This window comes from Alligator sinensis, unplaced genomic scaffold (assembly GCF_000455745.1).
Source record: "Alligator sinensis unplaced genomic scaffold, ASM45574v1 scaffold379_1, whole genome shotgun sequence".
NCBI lineage: Eukaryota > Metazoa > Chordata > Crocodylia > Alligatoridae > Alligator > Alligator sinensis.
Window position 1 is genome coordinate 1,540,830 of NW_005842001.1, and position 18,888 is coordinate 1,559,717.

Consider the following 18,888-nt stretch of genomic DNA (forward strand, 5'->3'; position numbering starts at 1 on the left):
GTAGGTGATATATGGGGAAAAAAACACAGTGTGTTTGGGTGTGTTTATTCAGTGGTAGTGGTATATCCCTGCTGGGCCATTCCCAAGCACGCCTTTCCCATGTAGGTGCCCACTTGTGTGCTCCCAACCTGGAAACACGTGGTGAAGGTGCTGCTCTTGAAACCTTGATCTGGTATGCTTGAAAGGATATTGGGCTACACTTTTGGGTTTGGGGTGTGCAGGTGAGTGCACGATAGGTGGCATGCATTTGGGAATAGCACAGCAAGGAGAGTTTACCAGTAGGATATAACTAGCCAACATCATTGGCTGTCAGGACTTCACATCCAATGTGGTTTCAGTGAAGTGACAGAAAGTTTTGTGCTGTTGCAACACAGAGGGATAAAGATGGTCATTTATTTGGCAAGCTATGGCCAAATGTCCCCCTTTGTTAAGCTAGGAGGAAAGTCACATCCATTCTAGGGAAAATGAGATATACTGAGGTGAACTACCCTCAAGGGTCAAATTTACTATACTCCTCTTACCAAAAAGCTACTGGCATTCCCGTCAAGCTCTCAACATATGTCTTTCAAGAAAAGAAAGCTATCTATTTGGACAACACAGAGTTAGGAATATCACTCCTTGAAGCATGTTCTCCTCTCAGAATTGTGCATGTGATGCCTGAAAAAGGTGTATAAATTAGTACTGCCCCAATGAGAGCTGCTATGTGCAGATGTTCTGGAATTTCTGGCATTGAATGCAGGCTCTCCTTTAAGAATTCAGACATTGCACTTTCTGTGGGCATTTCTCCCAGCTAATTCTTCATCTCCCCAAATTGGAAAGCATGGAGGATTTCAACACTCAAAGAAATGTGTCTTTTCTAGTAAAGATTCTTCTTCCTTGCCTTTCATTCTGTTCAGTGGCCTTTCTAACTGCTTGAACCAGTCATAGATAGGCACATGAATTAGATAATAGCATCTTTGTTAAGAGACACAGGTATACCTTGGAGATTTCTTAATAACAAAAAATAATCTCATAGAGATGAGGTGAAAGAAACCTGAAGAAGCTATGGCTTTATAGAAATATCTTTAAATCCCCTGTATTTTTCTTCTGAACTTTTCACCCTTTGGTAGAAGGATAATAATAATAATTACGATTTATTAAGTGTCTTTCATAAGCTTGTATCTCAAGAGACATTTAGTGAAGTAAAGGCACAGCCTGCAAGGTTGCACAAGTATTTTCAATCTAAAAGTTCATTTTCAAGTGTTTATAACTTTTTCATTTCCCAAGTACTGATTGCCTGCCATTACAACCATAGCATTCTTATAACGTTACCCTGTTTTAAATAATGTTGTTATATAATAGCTACCAAATAAAATAATAACTAATGAAAAATAAATAAGACAGCAATAAAGTAACATTATGTAGTGGACATCAAAGGGAGGGGAGAAAACCCTGTAGGCTTTGGGGGCAGATACGTTTTTGAAAAAATAAAGTGAGAGTCAATGAGGTTGGTGATATGATCAAGTGATTTGTAGAAAGGTTCCAAGGAATGATATACTTCCCTCCAAACCCTTTTCTTCCATACTGTCCATGCACCCCACAATAAAATTAAAAAAGAAAAAAAAAACTTTTCCAGTCTTTCAAATTAATATCCTTGTAACAGGGTGGCCTCCTCATCAGGTCTTCACCAGCCACCCTGCTCCTGAGGTAACCACATGCTTTGCTCGTCTGCCATGCCTTGATGGGAAAATATGAGAGTTGTTACAAAGGTGGGAGGCTAGCCATTACTCGCTCTGCTGACAAGGGCCTAATACCTGCTCCGACTGCTCCTACATGTGTCCCATGCCTCGCAGATGTTACTCTGGTGTTACTTCTCTGGCCTGTGGCTGGAGCAAATTGGGCACACATTTGTAGATCTTTCCACAGCCCCAGAGGGCCTCTTGCACACTACCCCGTCACCGGGGTCCCACTCACTCCGCTGGCTCTCTTTCATACTGCCTTCTCTCAAGGGCCACATTCATGCCACCCAGCCTCACCCGGCTTCAGGCTTAGGTCTCCTCACCTTGGTCAACCCCAGCGCAGTCTGTTGGGTGTTTCCTGCTACCCTCACCTGAGCATTGACTGAGCGATTGTACGACTATCACCTCATCCCCATAGCCCCTGCCCTTACCTCCTGACTCTGGCCAGAGCAGCCTCTCAGGCTGATGTTTCCTCCTTCCTTCCTGCAGCAAACTGCAGCCCAGCTTATATCTCTGGGCCAAAATGGCTGCCCTTATCAGGCACCTGACACAATCCTCTAGTAACCTTTAGCAATGTATGGGTATATTCCAATATACATAACAGATAAGCAATCGCTTAATTCAAAGCTATTTGGTTAAGATGACCTGGTAATATAATCTTAATTTTTTGAAGAAAAGCTAGCATACCAAAATAGATTTCCTTCTCTTGTGCTGCATTTTGAATATTTCTTTATCATGAAACTTTGTAATGGAAACATTTTCTATTTATATTCATTATCTTCAAATCATATTCTATTTCTCAGTTAATATATAGCAGTTCCACGTTTGTATCCAATAGGTCCAACTCCACCCCGCTGTGGATCACAGAATTATAGAAAAAAATGAAAAAATAGGAAGTCATCTAGGGTGTCTGCACATGTGCTTTGTGGTAGGGGTGGGGGATGCTCTAATTAGAGTGGCTCTGAAAGCCTCTCTAATTGAAACGCTGTCAGCGTCACATGTATTCAGTGTTCCTGCACTTTAAAAAGGCAGTGCGGACACTTTAACTAAAGCTCATTTGACAAGCTTTAGTTACTGTGCTCCCACAGACATTTTGAAATGCAGGAATGATGAATACACATGACACAGAGGCTGCTGGATCACACTAATTAGCACAAATTGGAACAGAAGTCCGTCATGTGTATAGGTGCCCCTAGTCCAACCCCCTGCTCAAAGCAGCACCATCCCCAACTATCTCACCCATCCAAGGCTTTGCCTAGCTGGGTCTTTAAAAAGGATGGAGATTCCACAACTTCTTCGAGTAGTCTGTTCCAGTGCTTTACTACCTTCCTAGTGAGAAAATGTTTCCTAATATCTAGCCTAAACGTCCCTTGCTGCAACGTGAGACCATTGCTCCTTGTCCTGTCATCTGCCACCACTGAAAACTGTCTATCTCCATCTTCTTTTGAACTCCCCCTTCAGGTAGTCAAAGGCTGCTATTAAATCCCCCCTCTGTCTCCTCTTCTCCAGGCTGAATAAGCCCAGTTCACTGAGCCACTCCTCATAAGTCATGTGTCCCAGTCCCCTCACCATTTTCATTGCCTTCCACTGGGCTTTTTCCAATTTGTCTACATCCTTTCTGTAGGGGGGCCCAAAACTGAACACTGCTCCAGATGTGGCCTCACCAGTACTGAATAGAGGGGGATAATGACTTCTCTTGATCTGAAGGCAACACTCCTATCAATGCAGCTCTGTATGCCATTAGCCATCTTCACAACAAGGGCACATTATTAGTTTATGTTCATCTTATTGTCCCCTGTAACCCTCAGGTCCTTTTCTGCAGAGCTACTGCTTAGACAGTCAGTGATGAGCGTGTACCAGTGTATGGGACTCTTCTATCCTAAGTGCAGGACTTAGCAATTGCCCTCGTTGAACTTCATCACATTTCTTTTGGTTCAATACTCCAATGTGTTTAGGTCACTGAGTTCAAGCCCTACCCTCCAGAACATCTACTACATACAGCTTGGTGTCAACCGAAAACTTGTGTGCTTCCATTGTCTTTGACAGTACAGTATTATGCCCATGCTGTTTATAAATTGGTAGGATTCATTCTAAGAGAAACTAATAAAACAGGCTTTTCTTTTTGCCTAAGGGAAACAGATCTTGGCTGAAAAGAAAATTCAAGCAAAGTCCAACAGGTTTTATAAAACCTGAGATACATATCCACATCCTAGAAATGACAGCAGTTCTAAGAAGAGAAAGAGAAATTTAGTTAGTTGAGAAATTAGTACTTGTACAGTTGGGAAATCAGTCAGCAGTGTATTATGTGAACAAGATAGAGAAAGCAGAATGGTGCTACCTGCCCACCTATATAAGCAATACCTCAGGTTGCTGAACTGCATGCTAGGAAACAAAGCCTTCCTGCATAGCCTTTTACTTTGCAGGGAAGAACATTCTCCTTGTTTTCCTCTTTCATATGTAATGAATTGAGATTTATCTGATTGTTTGCAATTCAAAGGCGATTGCTGCTGAATTCTTTGTGCCAAAAGAAAAATGGCTAGCATGGAAAATGTTTTCCACTTTACGGGCAGAAAAAAAGGTCTTATGTATAAGTGAAACCTTAGTGTAAACCTTGCTGCTTTATTATTTAGGCTTGAAAAATTCTTCATGATATTTTTGGCTTGCCTGCTAAATGTCCTTTGCTGTAGTAGAAGTACTCACCGCTAATTCTATTAGGCTTTCCAAAAAATATCTGATTAGACAAAGAAAAGATATTTCTCCTTCTGTATCACAGAACTTGGGAGTCTTTCCATATACATCAGTGGGGGATGGATCAGCTTTGAGGCAAAGATTAAATCTGCAAGGATTTCAAGCTGATTCTGTGGTTACCACATCTTAGATGACCAGGCATACTACAACATACATAGATTTCATAGATTTCAAAGACATTAGGGCTGGAAGGGACCTCGGAAGATCATCGAGTCCAGCCCCCTGCCCAAAGTACACCTGTACTGATCCTGCCTCTCCAGAGTTAAGTCCCCCAGAATTTTGCTGTCCTCTTGACGTCCCTCCAGAAGTGGCTGCAGGTCTCATGTGTTCATCTTCCCAACACTCCTCACATTGCTTTGTGGGGTTTTTTGGTGGATATGCTTATTCTGCCAAATTCTTAGATTGTGCGCAAAAAAAATGGCACGTGCTGCTTCTGTGCTCCAACAGTTACCAGCAGATTTAACTCAGCTTTCTCTGAGGAATGTATATACCTGTAAAGCACCACTAGAGGTGGGTGAACAAAAAGCTGTACCCATTTCACCATGCAGATTGCCATGGTTTATGGCACGGGTGTCAAACATATGGCTGCAGACTTGATTTGGCCTGCAGAGCCACTCTATTCAGGCCATTGGACTACTGGTGTGGCTGGAGAGGGAGGGTCTCCAGTGCACCTGGCAGTCAGGGGTAGGAAGGCGAGTGAAGGTTGACACAGCTCCAGTCACTATTTGGCTGCTTTGTGCATCTGCAGTGCCATGGTCCTAGCTCCCTAGCTGCTGACTCCCACCGCATGCCCCATGCTGAAGCCAGAGGTGGAGCTGACACCACAGCAGTGGGCATATAGTGGTGGCAGCCCTGACTGGCCCGGGGCACACAGTGGGAGCTGGAGATGCCACCATATCTCCCAGGTCAAAGCTGGAGCTGGCACTGCAGTGTGATCTGGATCAGAGCCCAGAGCTGCAGCTGCTGCTGCCAGCGATGATGATGCTGCTGCCACATGCTCCAGGTTGGAGCTGCAGCTGCCACTGCTGCCATGGCTTCTTCCTGTCCCAGTCTGGATCCAGCCCACAAGAAGGCCCATGGTCCACATGTGGTCCAATTTATGGGGGGGAAATGTCACCAAGTATATGCAGCTTGCATCACTTGCACACTTCAACTATGGGCTCAAACACTCGAAAGCAGTGATTTTCTACCAGGGTGCCACCGAGGCCAGATCCTTTGAAGTGTGTCATTAGGTATGAGGAGATAACAGATACATTAAGCAGTTAAGCATAGGCTCAGGCTTGTCTCTGCCTGGCCAATCCCCCACCCTCACTGCCCTAGTGGGTAAACACTGTAATATATAGGGTTACCATACCATACCATACCATAGGTTACCATGTTCGGGTTTTCCCAAACATGCCCTCTTTTCAAGTCCTCCTGTCTCTGTCCAGCAGGTTTTTCAAGTCTGAGCAAATGTCTGGCTTTTTGCTTTGCTCTGGTGGGCGCAGTAAGGTGGGGGAAGAGGCAATTTTAGGCAGGGAGCTGCAGGTAGGTGGGTCTGGGTTGGGAGGCTGGGGCTGCAGCAGGGTAGGGGGACCAGGGGAGTGGCCTGCCTCCTCCAGCAGGGGAAGAGTGGGGGGGCTTTGGAGGCCCATGGCTGGCAACAGGGGCAGAGCGGCCTGGGGAGGAGGGGCAGGGGAGAGGGAAAGAAGGTGAGGTGGCCGTGGCCGTGGCTGTGGCTGTGGCCGTGGCCAGGCCTCCCACTGCAATGTGGCAGCCCCAGCCCAGGATGGAGGGTGTCACAAGCCTCCCCTCCTCTTCCTTCCAGCCTGCGCCACGGCTGGATTTGATCTGAGCCACCGCACTCGGCCCAGTCAGGATGGGGGCAGCTGGTGCCCCTCCAGCAGGACTGGGGGGAGCAGGTGGTTGTGGGTTGGGAGTGAGGGAAACCAGCATGACCCGGGGGAGCAGGGTGCTATGGTTTAGGAGTGAGGGGCACTGGCAGGGCTGAGGTCCATGGGTTGGGAGTGAGAGGCAGCAGCAGGGTTGGGGGGAGCTGTGGTTTGGGAGCGAGGGGCAACAGAATTGGCAGGGGCAGGGCACTGCCATATCACTGCCCCCCCACAGTCATATCTCCCCCTCCCCCCATGCGACTGATGTCCTCTTTTTTGGAATTAAAAATATGGTAACCCTAATAAATGCGTTTTTGAAATTGAACACTGCTCGAATCACAAAAGGTATGGAGGGATGCCTCGGGTCCAGTGATGGGTACCTCAAGTCTAATGAGAGGCACCTTGAATCCAAAAAGAATGAGATCCACTGCTCTAAGAAACTGGAGGTTTTTAGCCTGCTGTACATGACAGCTTACCAAAGCCTATGACACAAATCTTGATAGAAAAGAAAAACATACTTTTGTGTTCTGGGAGACATTTCTCCATATCTTCAAAGCAGCACCAAAAAGAAAACTTGCTCAGAATATTAAGATAGCTGCAAGGAAATGAATGGGCATACAGTCTCCCCTGTTGAAAACCCCAAGGATCACAATTTTGCTAAAAACTCAAACGACAAGAAATTAGGATGAGGTGAGATGCTCAATTAGTGTAAAACAGCGTAGTTCTACGTATTTTAGTAGAGTTGTGCTGGTTCATAGCTGGTGAGGATCTATCCTTCAGGATTACAGAACAGATAATGATGGTTTTAAAGAGCACTAAGACTGCTGTGAGGAATAGTGGACTTATTAATAAGATACCTGGTATATAGATATAGAGATATATAGATATAGATATAGATAGATTAATAAAATACCTAAGATATACAGGGGACAACAGCAGCTTCAATTTAAAAATTAAATTGTTTAATAACCAGTTGTCTGTGTGCTGGCTGGGGCTAGAGTCTCAGCTTTCTGGATTTGTATCATCTCCATGTCAGTTTGCAGCACCTGAGGCTCTGATTTAGACTGTGTGATGTTACCAGACATATTGTGGTGACTATATTTGCATAATTTTGTATCAGTGCTGTACACCACTGCTAGTAACAATGCCACACCCAATGCCTGTCAACACATTTACTTATATAGACAATATTACCTATCTGCCTGAATAAACCTACATTCGCTTCTCTTAACCCATATAATTCCCAGGAAATACCCTCTATCAATTGAATAACAACAGCAAAACTATTAAAATGCATATTTGTGCAATAAGACGGGGCTGTATTATATGCAGATCCAGACATTACTGTTGTCAACCAGGATAAAACCTGTACATCCAACAGAAACAACACAATGCTTTTGCCATGTACTTAAGAACTTAACTATGTTCTCTTCTAGGTAGGAGCCAGCTTTTATTCTTACTATACCTTGCTGATAGAGAGAGAAATAAGCACATTTGCTAAAACCAGTAAATTATATTTGCCTGAGGATTTTTTTTCTCGGTCTACAGAGGATAAATACACATGATATGATATTGGGAGGTAGCCAAGAAATTGCTCTAATGTTAATCAGATTTATAGAGCTAAATCCCCATTGTACTTGGGAAGAGTTGATGTGCATCCTCAAAGAAAAGGAGTCATGGGTGTTGTTTACAGAGATCAACCATTATGTAGCAGGTTGGGTTTCTTGCTGTATCTGTTTTCCTGAAGTTGTGTAGTAAGTTTGAAAAGAACTGATGAAAGAAAACTATAGCCTCATGTGTACATCTTTGATTCATGTGTCCTGATAGCTCTGGTGGGAGAGAGTTGGTATCTAGTGATTTTTAGTCTTGGGGTTTTTTTCCTCTCCTTAGAGCGTGGAGAAAAGATAATAGGACAAACACTGTATTATTTTTAAGAGAAGATGTCAAGATGAAAAAATGAAAATGTCAAAAACCAGGTTGATATACTGTATTACTTAAAGACTGTTTTGTTGAGAAAAACTGACCAAATGATTTACCGAAGGCTCTTACTGGGCAGTCTTTGGATTACAGTGAAGATGAAAAATAAATGAAAATCTATTTCATGTTTACGTTAGCCTAGTCATTTGACAGATGGGGGCAAGGCTTGGCAAGAACACAAGTTTTAATCTTCCACCGTAGTGTTTTTCTTGTTCTTTTCAGATTAAAACTTTTTGTGCACCAATTATGCATTAGCTGCTTTCTTATGTTTCGCTTTTCTTTCTCTGTCTGACACCCCAAAAAATGAATATGTAAGCAAAACTTCAAGAGATGCTCTGTATCTTGTGGAGACTGATACTGCTACCTATGCCACAGGTTCCCACAAAAGAAGCTCTTCATGACCTTGTCTCTGTAGCAAAACCCCCAGTTTTTGTTTTTTATTTGTAAAATGCATTCCTTCCCCTTCCCCACCATTTCTGACTTTCTCTCTGCCCTCTCTATCCCTTATAAATGATTACAAGTAGTACTAGGTAAACTAAGCTAAGTTCTTGTATACTATTATTGTAATAAGTCCCCTTTTTTATACATTGTAAATAGTGTTCTGTTCTGTTTGTATTGATTTTTACTGTTTTATATTGTATTACATTATGTTCCTATTATTTTGTATTAATTGTTACTGTTTTATATTGGATTTATATGATTTAGGCCTGTGTCTGTAAAGTGATGTCAAGTATCCATTCCCATCTTGTTCCCATCTTGTCCCCATGCCCTGTTGTGTAAGTATGTTGCAATTCTGTAACCTTTCCCATGTAAATTGGTTTTCCTTGAATGCCTGAAACAAAAGAGTGTATGGATGAGTGAAACACAAATGACAGCAGGACCCCCTACTCAATCACCCCACCATCAAACCCAATACCTGGACCAACGACCCAGCCATTGGAACCACCCTCAGCATTCAAGAAACAAAAGACGAGGCAACCCACCATTGTGCCAAGGCTGCACATGCTCAGTATGAACATCTGGAGCCCTCTGGAACAAGGCCGACCTTGCCTGGACATACCCTCCCCATAGGAGATCATAGGTAGTCTGCCCCATAAAAAGGGGTAGTGAAGACCGACTCCTTGGGGTGCCATCTTCACCTGGACCAGACCTGCTCCACGTCACGTTGCCTACCAACCCAGAGGCCCTGTCAGCGACCCCCTCTGGACAACACCTGCTGGAGAAAGACCCTGACTGGCCATCAAGGAACCCCTCCCAGCCTGGATAAGTAGCTATCACCCCCACCCCCTCTTCAACCAAGGACTTGGACTCTGTTTCTCTTCCCTACCTGGACTCCAACCCTTCCACTGAGTCTCTTTCTCCTGCTACCATTGTGTGAGTATGTGTGGGAGTGCTTGTGTGAATGTGTGTGGGAACCAAGCTGTACAGTACAGTACAGTGTTCATTTAATAAAACTGTTATTTGGACCCATAAGTTGGGTTTTGCTTTACTACAGTTCAGCCTTGCTCCAATCTCTGTCCCTTGCCCCTCTAACTTCGGTCTTATTTCTCCCTCTCCTGCTTCTGGCTCACCACCACCTCTAACACCTGTCCCATGCTCCTGTGGCTCCAGCCGTCCTGAGCTCCTCCTCTTTGCCTGCAAACCCTTATTTTTCTGCTATTGTCTCATTCCCACTGCCTTTTCCCTTGATCTCTGCCACTGCTATTGCCTTATCTCTACTGCCTTTTCCCCTGATCTCTGCCACTTGCTCTTTAGTTACCAAGCACCCCAAGCATAGGTACCACAGGCACCAACACACACACACACACACACACACACACACACTGTCACCTGAGTCAGTGTTTAACCTGTGTGTATAGGTGTGTGTATTGTGTATGATTTCATGTCATTATCATTAGGGTGTATATGTGCTTGAATTGGTGATATGTGTGCATGTACAATTGTGCACCATGCCCTCCTGTCTAACAGCGTGATATTGAGATCCTGAGCGTTGGCCTGACCCCACGGGGCAACGTCTCTATTTCTTCTCATGACTGGTAGCTCTTCACTGCTGGATCTCTACTCTCCAGTTTTTCTTTCAGGGCCTGTCTGTGCACAGGGACCTCCTAACTTTCGACACAGCTATTTTGTGTACTGTCTGCAAGTAAAGATGGGCCCTGGAGAGGTGCCCACACTCTGGCAGATTCCCACATAGCCACATGGACCTCCCTTCTGGTCTCATTTTAGGATGACTTTCTAGAAGGTAGTTTCTTAACCTTCCTTACCCTTTTTCCTCATATTGCTTTACTCCAAAAGTAGCTTGTTGAATCTGCAGATAATGTGCTGTTATATAGTTTTAGTCTCATCCCATGGCATGTATGATAGCTATTCTGCCCAAGATAGCTAACTTGTAACCTATATATAGGAAGTTTTAGTGTAATCTACTATATTACTGTAAATCTGAGACACAAGTATGACTCAAAGAGCATATACCTCCAGAGGAACAACAACATTAAGCTGGACGATCAAACGGTCAGAGGCTATTGTGTTCAGGTCTCTGTCCATAGCAAGTGAATGTGATATTTGTTGTAGGTATTTGAGAATGCTATGGGATTTTTTTGGAGTAGGGTATACAGATAAAAAAGGAGAAATTGATCTTCTTAAGATTAGAAAGGAGTCAGGAGGAAAAAGAAATGCTTGAAATGCAATTCTTTGAGATTCTTCTACAATTCTGTATTTATTCTAAACCTATGAGAGCACATTCTGCTTTAAGACTTGCAGAAAGTGTGTTGCTAACTACCAGAAAATTATTGATTTTTTTCCAGTTCTATTGCTTCGCTCTAGTAGAGCCGATAACTTGAAAAAATCGATATTGCTATTATCAACTGTTGACTGCAGTTTATAACAGCAATAATCTCCTTTAAAATCTCTTGTTGTAGTACCAGTTATCATCCAGTTTGTTAAAGTGTTAATGCCTTGGGCAGACTGATCATTAAATGCTTAAAATATTTGAAGTCCTTGGGATTTCTTTCTGACTAAACTAATTTTTGATGTACATCAATCTTTTGAATTTCTAAGCTCTCCGTCAAGTGGCTATAAAATGTGGCATATGATACAATATCTGCAAAGTTCAGTGTCTGTTTATCATTAATAACATCCACCAGCCCCTTCAAAAAGTCACTTACATCAGCTGATACAGTATGGTAGAATTGCATAAAGCAATGTAAGTACAGTGAGTAGTTTGATCCCCTCTCCCCAGAGTGAATATGTGGTTGAATGTATTGTTTTGGTTTAGTATGGGGTTATTTCTGGGGAGCAGAAGGACTTTAAGCTATTCAAGCTTGCTTTGTTAGAGAAGGCAAGTGAAAGAGGTACACCCAGTACTGACAGCAGCAGGTGTTGAGGTTTGTGATGGTCCTTAGTTCCTGTGGAATTTTATGCCACAGTCTTGGATTGGTCCTCAAAAGCTTTGCCTTCGATAAGGTTACTTTGTCTTAAACCTAGACAAGGTTACTCTAATGTCAGCAAGTTTCTTTCTGGCCGTGGAGCGGAGTTGTCATCCTAGAACTTCCAGCAGCTTTCAGATTTCTGGGCCTTGAACAAGGACCAAGACGTTAAATGTGACTCAATAAGTGCACAATAATTTTGAACTGCTTTCTTGTCTAATATAAAACAAGAATTTTATAGCCAAGATTTTAAGTGGGAACCAGGAAAAACAGGTGCAGAATTTACATGGAAAGTCAAACCTGGTTAGGCGTGTAATATGTTGAAGTCCTTTGAAACTCCCAGTCTGTTTGTTAATGTGTGTATATAAAATGTAAAGCTGTGTATATGTGTGTAATAAGCATCTATATGTGTATATATATCTTCATATAATGCAGTTACAAATATCACTGAATTTGGATTGATTTGGCCACAAAGTGAAGTAATTCTGTGCTTATTCATGGGCTGAAATGGTAGGTCCTATAGTCTACTTTTAATATGCTTTCTTTGATGTCCAAAAGATTTACTCAGTGAATTCTTGTTATCATTTTCCTGAAGAAATATAGTAAAATAAAAAGCATTGTAACAGCTTTTCTGTATAAGAGTGTTAAAAAGGTGTTCTTGCTGCTTTCTCTCATTTCATTTCAGCTTTATTCTTTTATATATAATAATATACCTTGCAATTATATGGTACCTTTCATCAAAAAAGCTCTGAGCATTTTAAAGATGTACTTTTTTCTCTATAATATGGGTGGCAAAACTGTTATCCACACAAGTTAGTTACTTATTTAAGATATCACAAGTGAGATAATAGAATCAGAAATAGAAAAAAATATGTTCATACTCTATATACCTTGCTTGGAACCGAAAAATACACAACCTCTCTAGTTTAATAGTGTAATGTATATTAATTGTCTTAATGATATGGACCTCAATCCTGCAATTAGATATACCTGAGAAAAGACATTGCAGCTACTGAACTCAATAGGATTGTGCAATAGGATTGTACACCCACTAAGACAGAATGTCTTGAGTGGGACATAAGCTTGCTTTAATTTTGGAAATTTTTCCAATGGCTTTTGCAATTGTTAGTTTTGTGCACATAGTTCCATTAGGTAATATTGTGAGATAATCATCAGACCCAGAGATATAGATAACAAAGGGAGTACTATGATAATATGTGGTATCTCTGCAGATATTACGTGCTAGCTAAATGCAGTATAACATATGCTCACAGGAACTTTAACAGCTGTCTCTATAATACTAGGCAAAGCTATAAATGAAATTGCATTTATGATAAAACTTTAATAGACATTTTAATAATGTTTGTTCATCTATCTTAGTTGTCAAGAGGGAGAAAGTGATAATGTTATTATCACATTTGGGGGGATAGAGTGTAGGTATTGAATGGTATATAGAAAGTGTCTATGCTGTAAACTGTTCAGTTTGATATTAATGATCATTTAATAATGTAATAGGTTAAGATTAACCTGTCCATCTATTTTGTCTTTCACAGGAGCATTATTTTGAACCCAGCCTATTTCCGGAACCATCTTCGTCAAGCAACTGTGTTTAGATGTTTAGAAAGATTTTCTGAAGCAGCCAGGTACTTTGGCATTTCTGGATTTCCTTAATTTAGTAGTTTTACTGTATCACCCTCATTTCAACTCTCAGTACAAGAGACATTTGGGTACTATGTAAAATGATTTCTTGTAGGTAATTTGGTATTAGGTATCATAGAATCATAGAAAATGAGGGTTGGAAGGGACCTCAGGAGGTCATCTAGTGCAACCCCTTGCTCAAAGTAGGACCATCCCCAACTAGATCATCCCAGACAAGGTTTTGTCTAGCTGAGTCTTAAAAACCTCCAAGGATGGAGATCTCACCACCTCTCTGGGTAACCTGTTCCAGTGCTTTACTACTCTCCCAGTGAGAAAATTCTTCCTAATATCTAACCTAAACTTCCCTTGTTGCAACTTGAGACCATTGCTCCTTGTTCTGTCACCTGCCACCACTTAAAACAGTCTAGCTCCATCCTCTTTTGAACCCCACTGCAAGTAGTTGAAGGCTGCTATTAAATCCCCTCTCAGTCTTCTCTTTTCTAGACTAAATAAGCCTAGTTCCCTCAGCCTCTCCTCATAAGTCATGTGTCCCAGCCCCTGAACCATATCCGTTGCCCTCCATTGGACTCTCCCCAATTTGTCCACATCCTTTCTGTAGGGGGGAGCCCAAAACTGAACGCAGTACTCCAGATGTGGCCTCACCAGTGCAGAATAGAGAGGAAGAATCACTTCTCTTGACCTGCTGGCAATTCTACCGATGCAGCCCAGTATGTTGTTAGCCTTCTCGGCAACAGGGGCACACCGTTGGCTCATATTCATCTTATTGTCCACTGTAGCCCCCAGGTCCTTTTCTGTAGAACTGCTGCCCAGCCAGTCATCCCCCAGTCTGTACTGATGCATGGGACTGGTCCATCCTAAGTGCAGGACTTTGTACTTGTCCTTGTATAACCTTATGAGATTTCTTGTGGGCCAAGCCTCCAATTTGTCTAGGTCACTCTGAATCCACGCCCTACCCTCCAGGATATCTACTATTCCCCCCAGCTTGGTCTGATCTGCAAACTTCCTGAGAGTGCACTCTATGCCATCTTCCAAGTCGTTGATGAAGCAATTGAACAAAACAGGCCCCAGAACCAAACCCTGGGGCACTCCACTTGAGAATGGCTGCCAACTGGACATGGAGCCATTGATTATTACCCTCTGAGCCTGATGCTCCAGCCAGTTTTCTGCCCACCCTACAGTCCATTCATTCATCCAGCTCATACTTCTTTAGCTTGCCTGCAAGAATGCTTGGGGGACTGTGTCAAAAGCCTTGCTAAAATCAAAGTATACCACATCTACCGGTCTCCCCGCATCCACAGAACCACTCATCTCATCATAGAAGGCAATCAGGTTGGTCAAGCATGACTTGCCCCTGGTGAATCCATGCTGCCTGTTCCTTATCACCTTCTTCTCCTCCAAGGGCTTAGAAATGGATTCCTTGAAGCTCTGCTCCATGATTTTTCCAGGGACTGAGGTGAGGCTGACTGGTCTGTAGTTCCCTGGGTCCTCCTTTTTCCCCTCTCAAATATGGGTACTATGTTTGCCCTTTTCCCAATCATATGGGACCTCTCCTAGTAGCCATGAATTTTCAAAGATGATGGCCAGTGGCTCTGCAATCACATCAGCCAACTCCTTCAGCACCCTCTGGGTGCATCCCATCCACCCCATGGACTTGTATATGTTCAGCTTTTCTAAACAGTCCCTAACCTGTTCTTTCACCACTGTGGGCTGCTTACCTCCTCCCCAGCCTGTACTGCCAGGTGCAATAGTCTGGGAGCTGACCTTACCTGTGAAGACTAAAGTGAAAAAGACATTAAGTACTTCTGCCTTGTCTGCATCCTCTTGTCACTAGGTTGCCTCCCCCGCTCAGTAAGGGCCCCGCACTTCCACTTTCACCTGCACAAGTTTCACGTACTTTGGGCATAATCCATATTTAGTTGAATGCCTCTGTAGGTCATTAGACACAGTTCATCATCCTCTACATGTTAGTACTTCTACAGGCCCCCTGAACCTACACCACTGGAGTCAATGGATCTTTGCCATTGCCTGCAATGGCACCTGTTCAACCCAAGAATTGAAATCCAATCCTTTGTCCTTGTTCACTTGAGCAAATCCTCTGAAGTCAACAGGACCGCTCATGTCAATCAGAACTGATCACTAGTGTAGAGCTCTGTAACATCAATACTTGTGAGTTTGCAATGGGAAAATTGGCACTGTACTGCACTAGGATAGCTGGAGAGGTGCCACCCAAGTGTGGAACCCATAGTGTCAACACGGAACAAAAGTTTTTTCACCTGACAGGTAGAAGAATGAAAGAAATTGATTTGATGAGGGTGAGCAAGGTTGTTGGGTATAATGCAAGATGTAACTATCTATCTATAGTTGCTACTTCTGCTAGGCACTAGACTACTTGACTTTGCTATCAGAGTACCACAAAATATTTAAAAAATAATTGGCAAATTAAAATAGAACTATGATTTGGTAAGATATGTAATTGGTTTGCTTCATTTATCATTGACATGTGTTGGAAAAGTTGCAATGAACCTATTATGGCACTTTTAAAAATTCCCTGGCTTTTTTCTTTTTAACCAAAGCTGTTTTACAAATTTGAGATAAAGTCACATGTTTTAGTCTCTGTAGAACTCAATTTTTCAGTGACTTTACTAATGATTGAAAAAGTACCATTCCACTCTAATCAGGGTCTTGGTCTTATTCTTCATTTTTAAAGAGGCCTCTCTCAGACTAGATACTGCTGTTTAGCATCTTCTTGAGAAAGAATCACCCACCATCAAGATTCCCTCCCCATAAGAATTTCAAAAGGCCACATTATATCATTACTGATACGGAAGCCTGATTACATACTTTCATATCCTTTCATTCCACAGTATCCCACAAACAGGTGAACTGAAATGGCATGGCTTTGCTTAAAACCAGATTGAAAAATATTTTTTTACTTTCTGAAGTTGATCTTTCCTAGAAAGTGATGCATATAAAATGCAAGTATCTGCGAGTACAGCATGATCCAAGAAGAAAATGAGGTGCTCAGAAATCTAGTTTTAAAAATGTGGTTGGTGCTGCTGCAGATAAGAAATCACTCAATAGGTTTACTACATCAGTAAGCAGGAAGGAACTGCATCAGCTTTTTTCACGTTGGGAAGCTTTCATGGAAATAGATGATTTTAAATGAAATTATTATGTATTTTGCGAGGGAGAAGAGTATTCTGACAGACTGAGACCAAGTGGTTCCAAATCAGTGACAGTTGTATTGTGAGTTTAGCTTAGTTTAACAGCATTGTAATAACTGTGTGGATCTTTTATTCTAGCCATGTGTTAAAGTAAGGCTAAATGATGCTGCTATCATCTCTTTGGAGTCACTAGTCTCAGTCTGACCCCGTTAACAGCATAGAGTGTAATCAGTTTGTTATAGACAGACTGCAGTATACAGGTGCTTAGTTGCAGTTTCTAAAAGTATAAACATGTTTTTGTAGTCTGAGCTGTCATTTATCTCTGCCCATTCTGTGCATGTGAATGAGGTTAGCGTCTTTCCTTGTGTACTTTTCAGTGCTTTTGTCCTCTCATGATTATTGTACCTCCTATTATACGTCGAGAACATTGTCAAAGACTGTGAACATCTGGGTTTGGCTGCAGTAGCATGTATGGGCAGATAAAACTCAGACGTCTGGCAGGTTCAGCGTGCCCAAAATACAGAACTATTGATCTCTTCAAGATTATACCATGCCAAATTCCCTTAGGCAAATTTTGTTCTCTGTTTCAAATTCAGAAATAATGCACAAACTCATATGTGACCAACTCCACTGCATGGCTGAACAATTGGGTGTTTGATGCAATATCTGAAAAAAATCTGTATCATTGGTAACAGTGACCAGCCACTTAAAAGAAAGAGGATCATTTGCATCAGCTATCTTTTAATAAGTATTTGATTGGTTTGTGTGTTGTCTGGACTTGGATGGAAGTTCGTAATACTGTTTTCATAGTATCTGAACCTCTTCCAGGAGTGGATTAAGCAGTGTGACTGATGTGTCTCTGCATTGTTTGTTCCCCTCTCCCAATGGGAAGAATTCTGTGTACATTGTACTGTTTTCTTCTAGTAGGGTTTTATTCCTGAACCATGGGGGTTTTTTTATATCTGGGTTAGCTCTGTGTTTATGTTAGGGAAGGCAGGACAAATAGTGCATCCGGCACTGTGAGCAGGAGGTGAGGAGGTTTCTGGGGAATTTGGTTCTGCTGCCCTTTCTGGAGACATGCCAGGCCAAATTCCCCAGAAAAACCTCTGTTCTTGGTTCCAAGATAAATGGATGTGTGATAGGCATTCAGTTAGACTGTTTCATATTTTTTCCCCACTCGACTTATCTAAAGTAGGGGTTGGCAGTGTTTTCTGAAAGGGGAGGGAATGATCAGCTCGAGTTTGAGATTACCTTGCATTAGGACCTGGACATTTCCGCCACTTTTCCTTGTCCTCCGCTCTCCACCAAGCTGCATTACAACTCAGGCAGAGCCCTCCACCACCAAATGCTTGCAAAGCTCTGCAGGTCGGATCCAAGGGCTCGGTGGGCTGGATCTACCACATGAGCTATAGGTTGCTGACCCCAATCCAAAAAATGGAATAAGGGATGTGTTACATGTTAATTAAAGTAGGATAAGGGCTATTATAATTTATACTACTTTATAACTCCTCTGTGTGTCATTTGTACTAACCTAAATCACCTCAGACATTGATGGAATGGGTATAAATATGGTGTAATCTTAGTGCTAGTGCATCTATTAAGGTTGACCTGTCTACTACATCCTCACTGGATTTAGCCTTTTGCATATTTTTTAATTGCACCTGAATGTGACTTTAGGAGGTTGCACTTCATGTAGTGACATCTCCGGGTCACTTGGTAATGTAAAGTTATCTGCAAAGCACTGCTGAGAGGGTCAGAGCTTCTGCGAATGACGGATTCTGGAGTGTTGTAGCCATTGACTCTCCTACATCAGCTTGTAAAAATATTTGCCCTGCATGAGACATTCGCTCTGTAAATACATTAAGGAGATAAATGCCAGGAAGGAGAAAAGCCTTTTAGGCCGAAGGACAATGTTGGCACAAGAATAAATGGATGTACATTGGATGTACGTTTAGGTTGGAAATTAGAAGAAGGTTTCTATTCATCAGAGGAGTAAGGTTCTGGAACAGCCTCTTATAGAAATGGTGGGGATAAAACAAAAAACAAAAAACCTGACAGTTTAAAGATGGAGCTTAATATGTTTATGAATAGGAGGTGATTGCTTGCAATACTGGAGAAGTGGATTCGGGGCATTTCTCGCAGCTCTGTTTCTGTACTCCCGTGAGTAGCAAGTGGGGAAGGAACTCAGCATCAGACAGGACGAATGATGGGCTGTCTATAAGCAAAGACAGCCTAGCGATGTTGCTGCAGGCAGGGAAAGGGAGTTGTCAGTAGAATCCCCCACAGGGGAAAGTGGCAAAAAAAGCGCCGGTAGAGAATGTAGTTA

The 18,888-nt window shown here is 42.4% G+C and overlaps 1 protein-coding gene across 1 annotated transcript in view; it reads left to right on the top strand.

Moving 5' to 3' along the window:
- The window catches only part of SPATA16 (spermatogenesis associated 16), a 147,102-nt gene that overhangs the window by 49,191 nt on the left and 79,023 nt on the right, over nucleotides 1-18,888 (top strand). Inside the window, exon 4 of the mRNA XM_006021729.2 lies at nucleotides 13,293-13,382. Coding sequence (XP_006021791.1) covers nucleotides 13,293-13,382 — 90 coding nt within the window. The remainder of the gene's footprint in view (nucleotides 1-13,292; nucleotides 13,383-18,888) is intronic.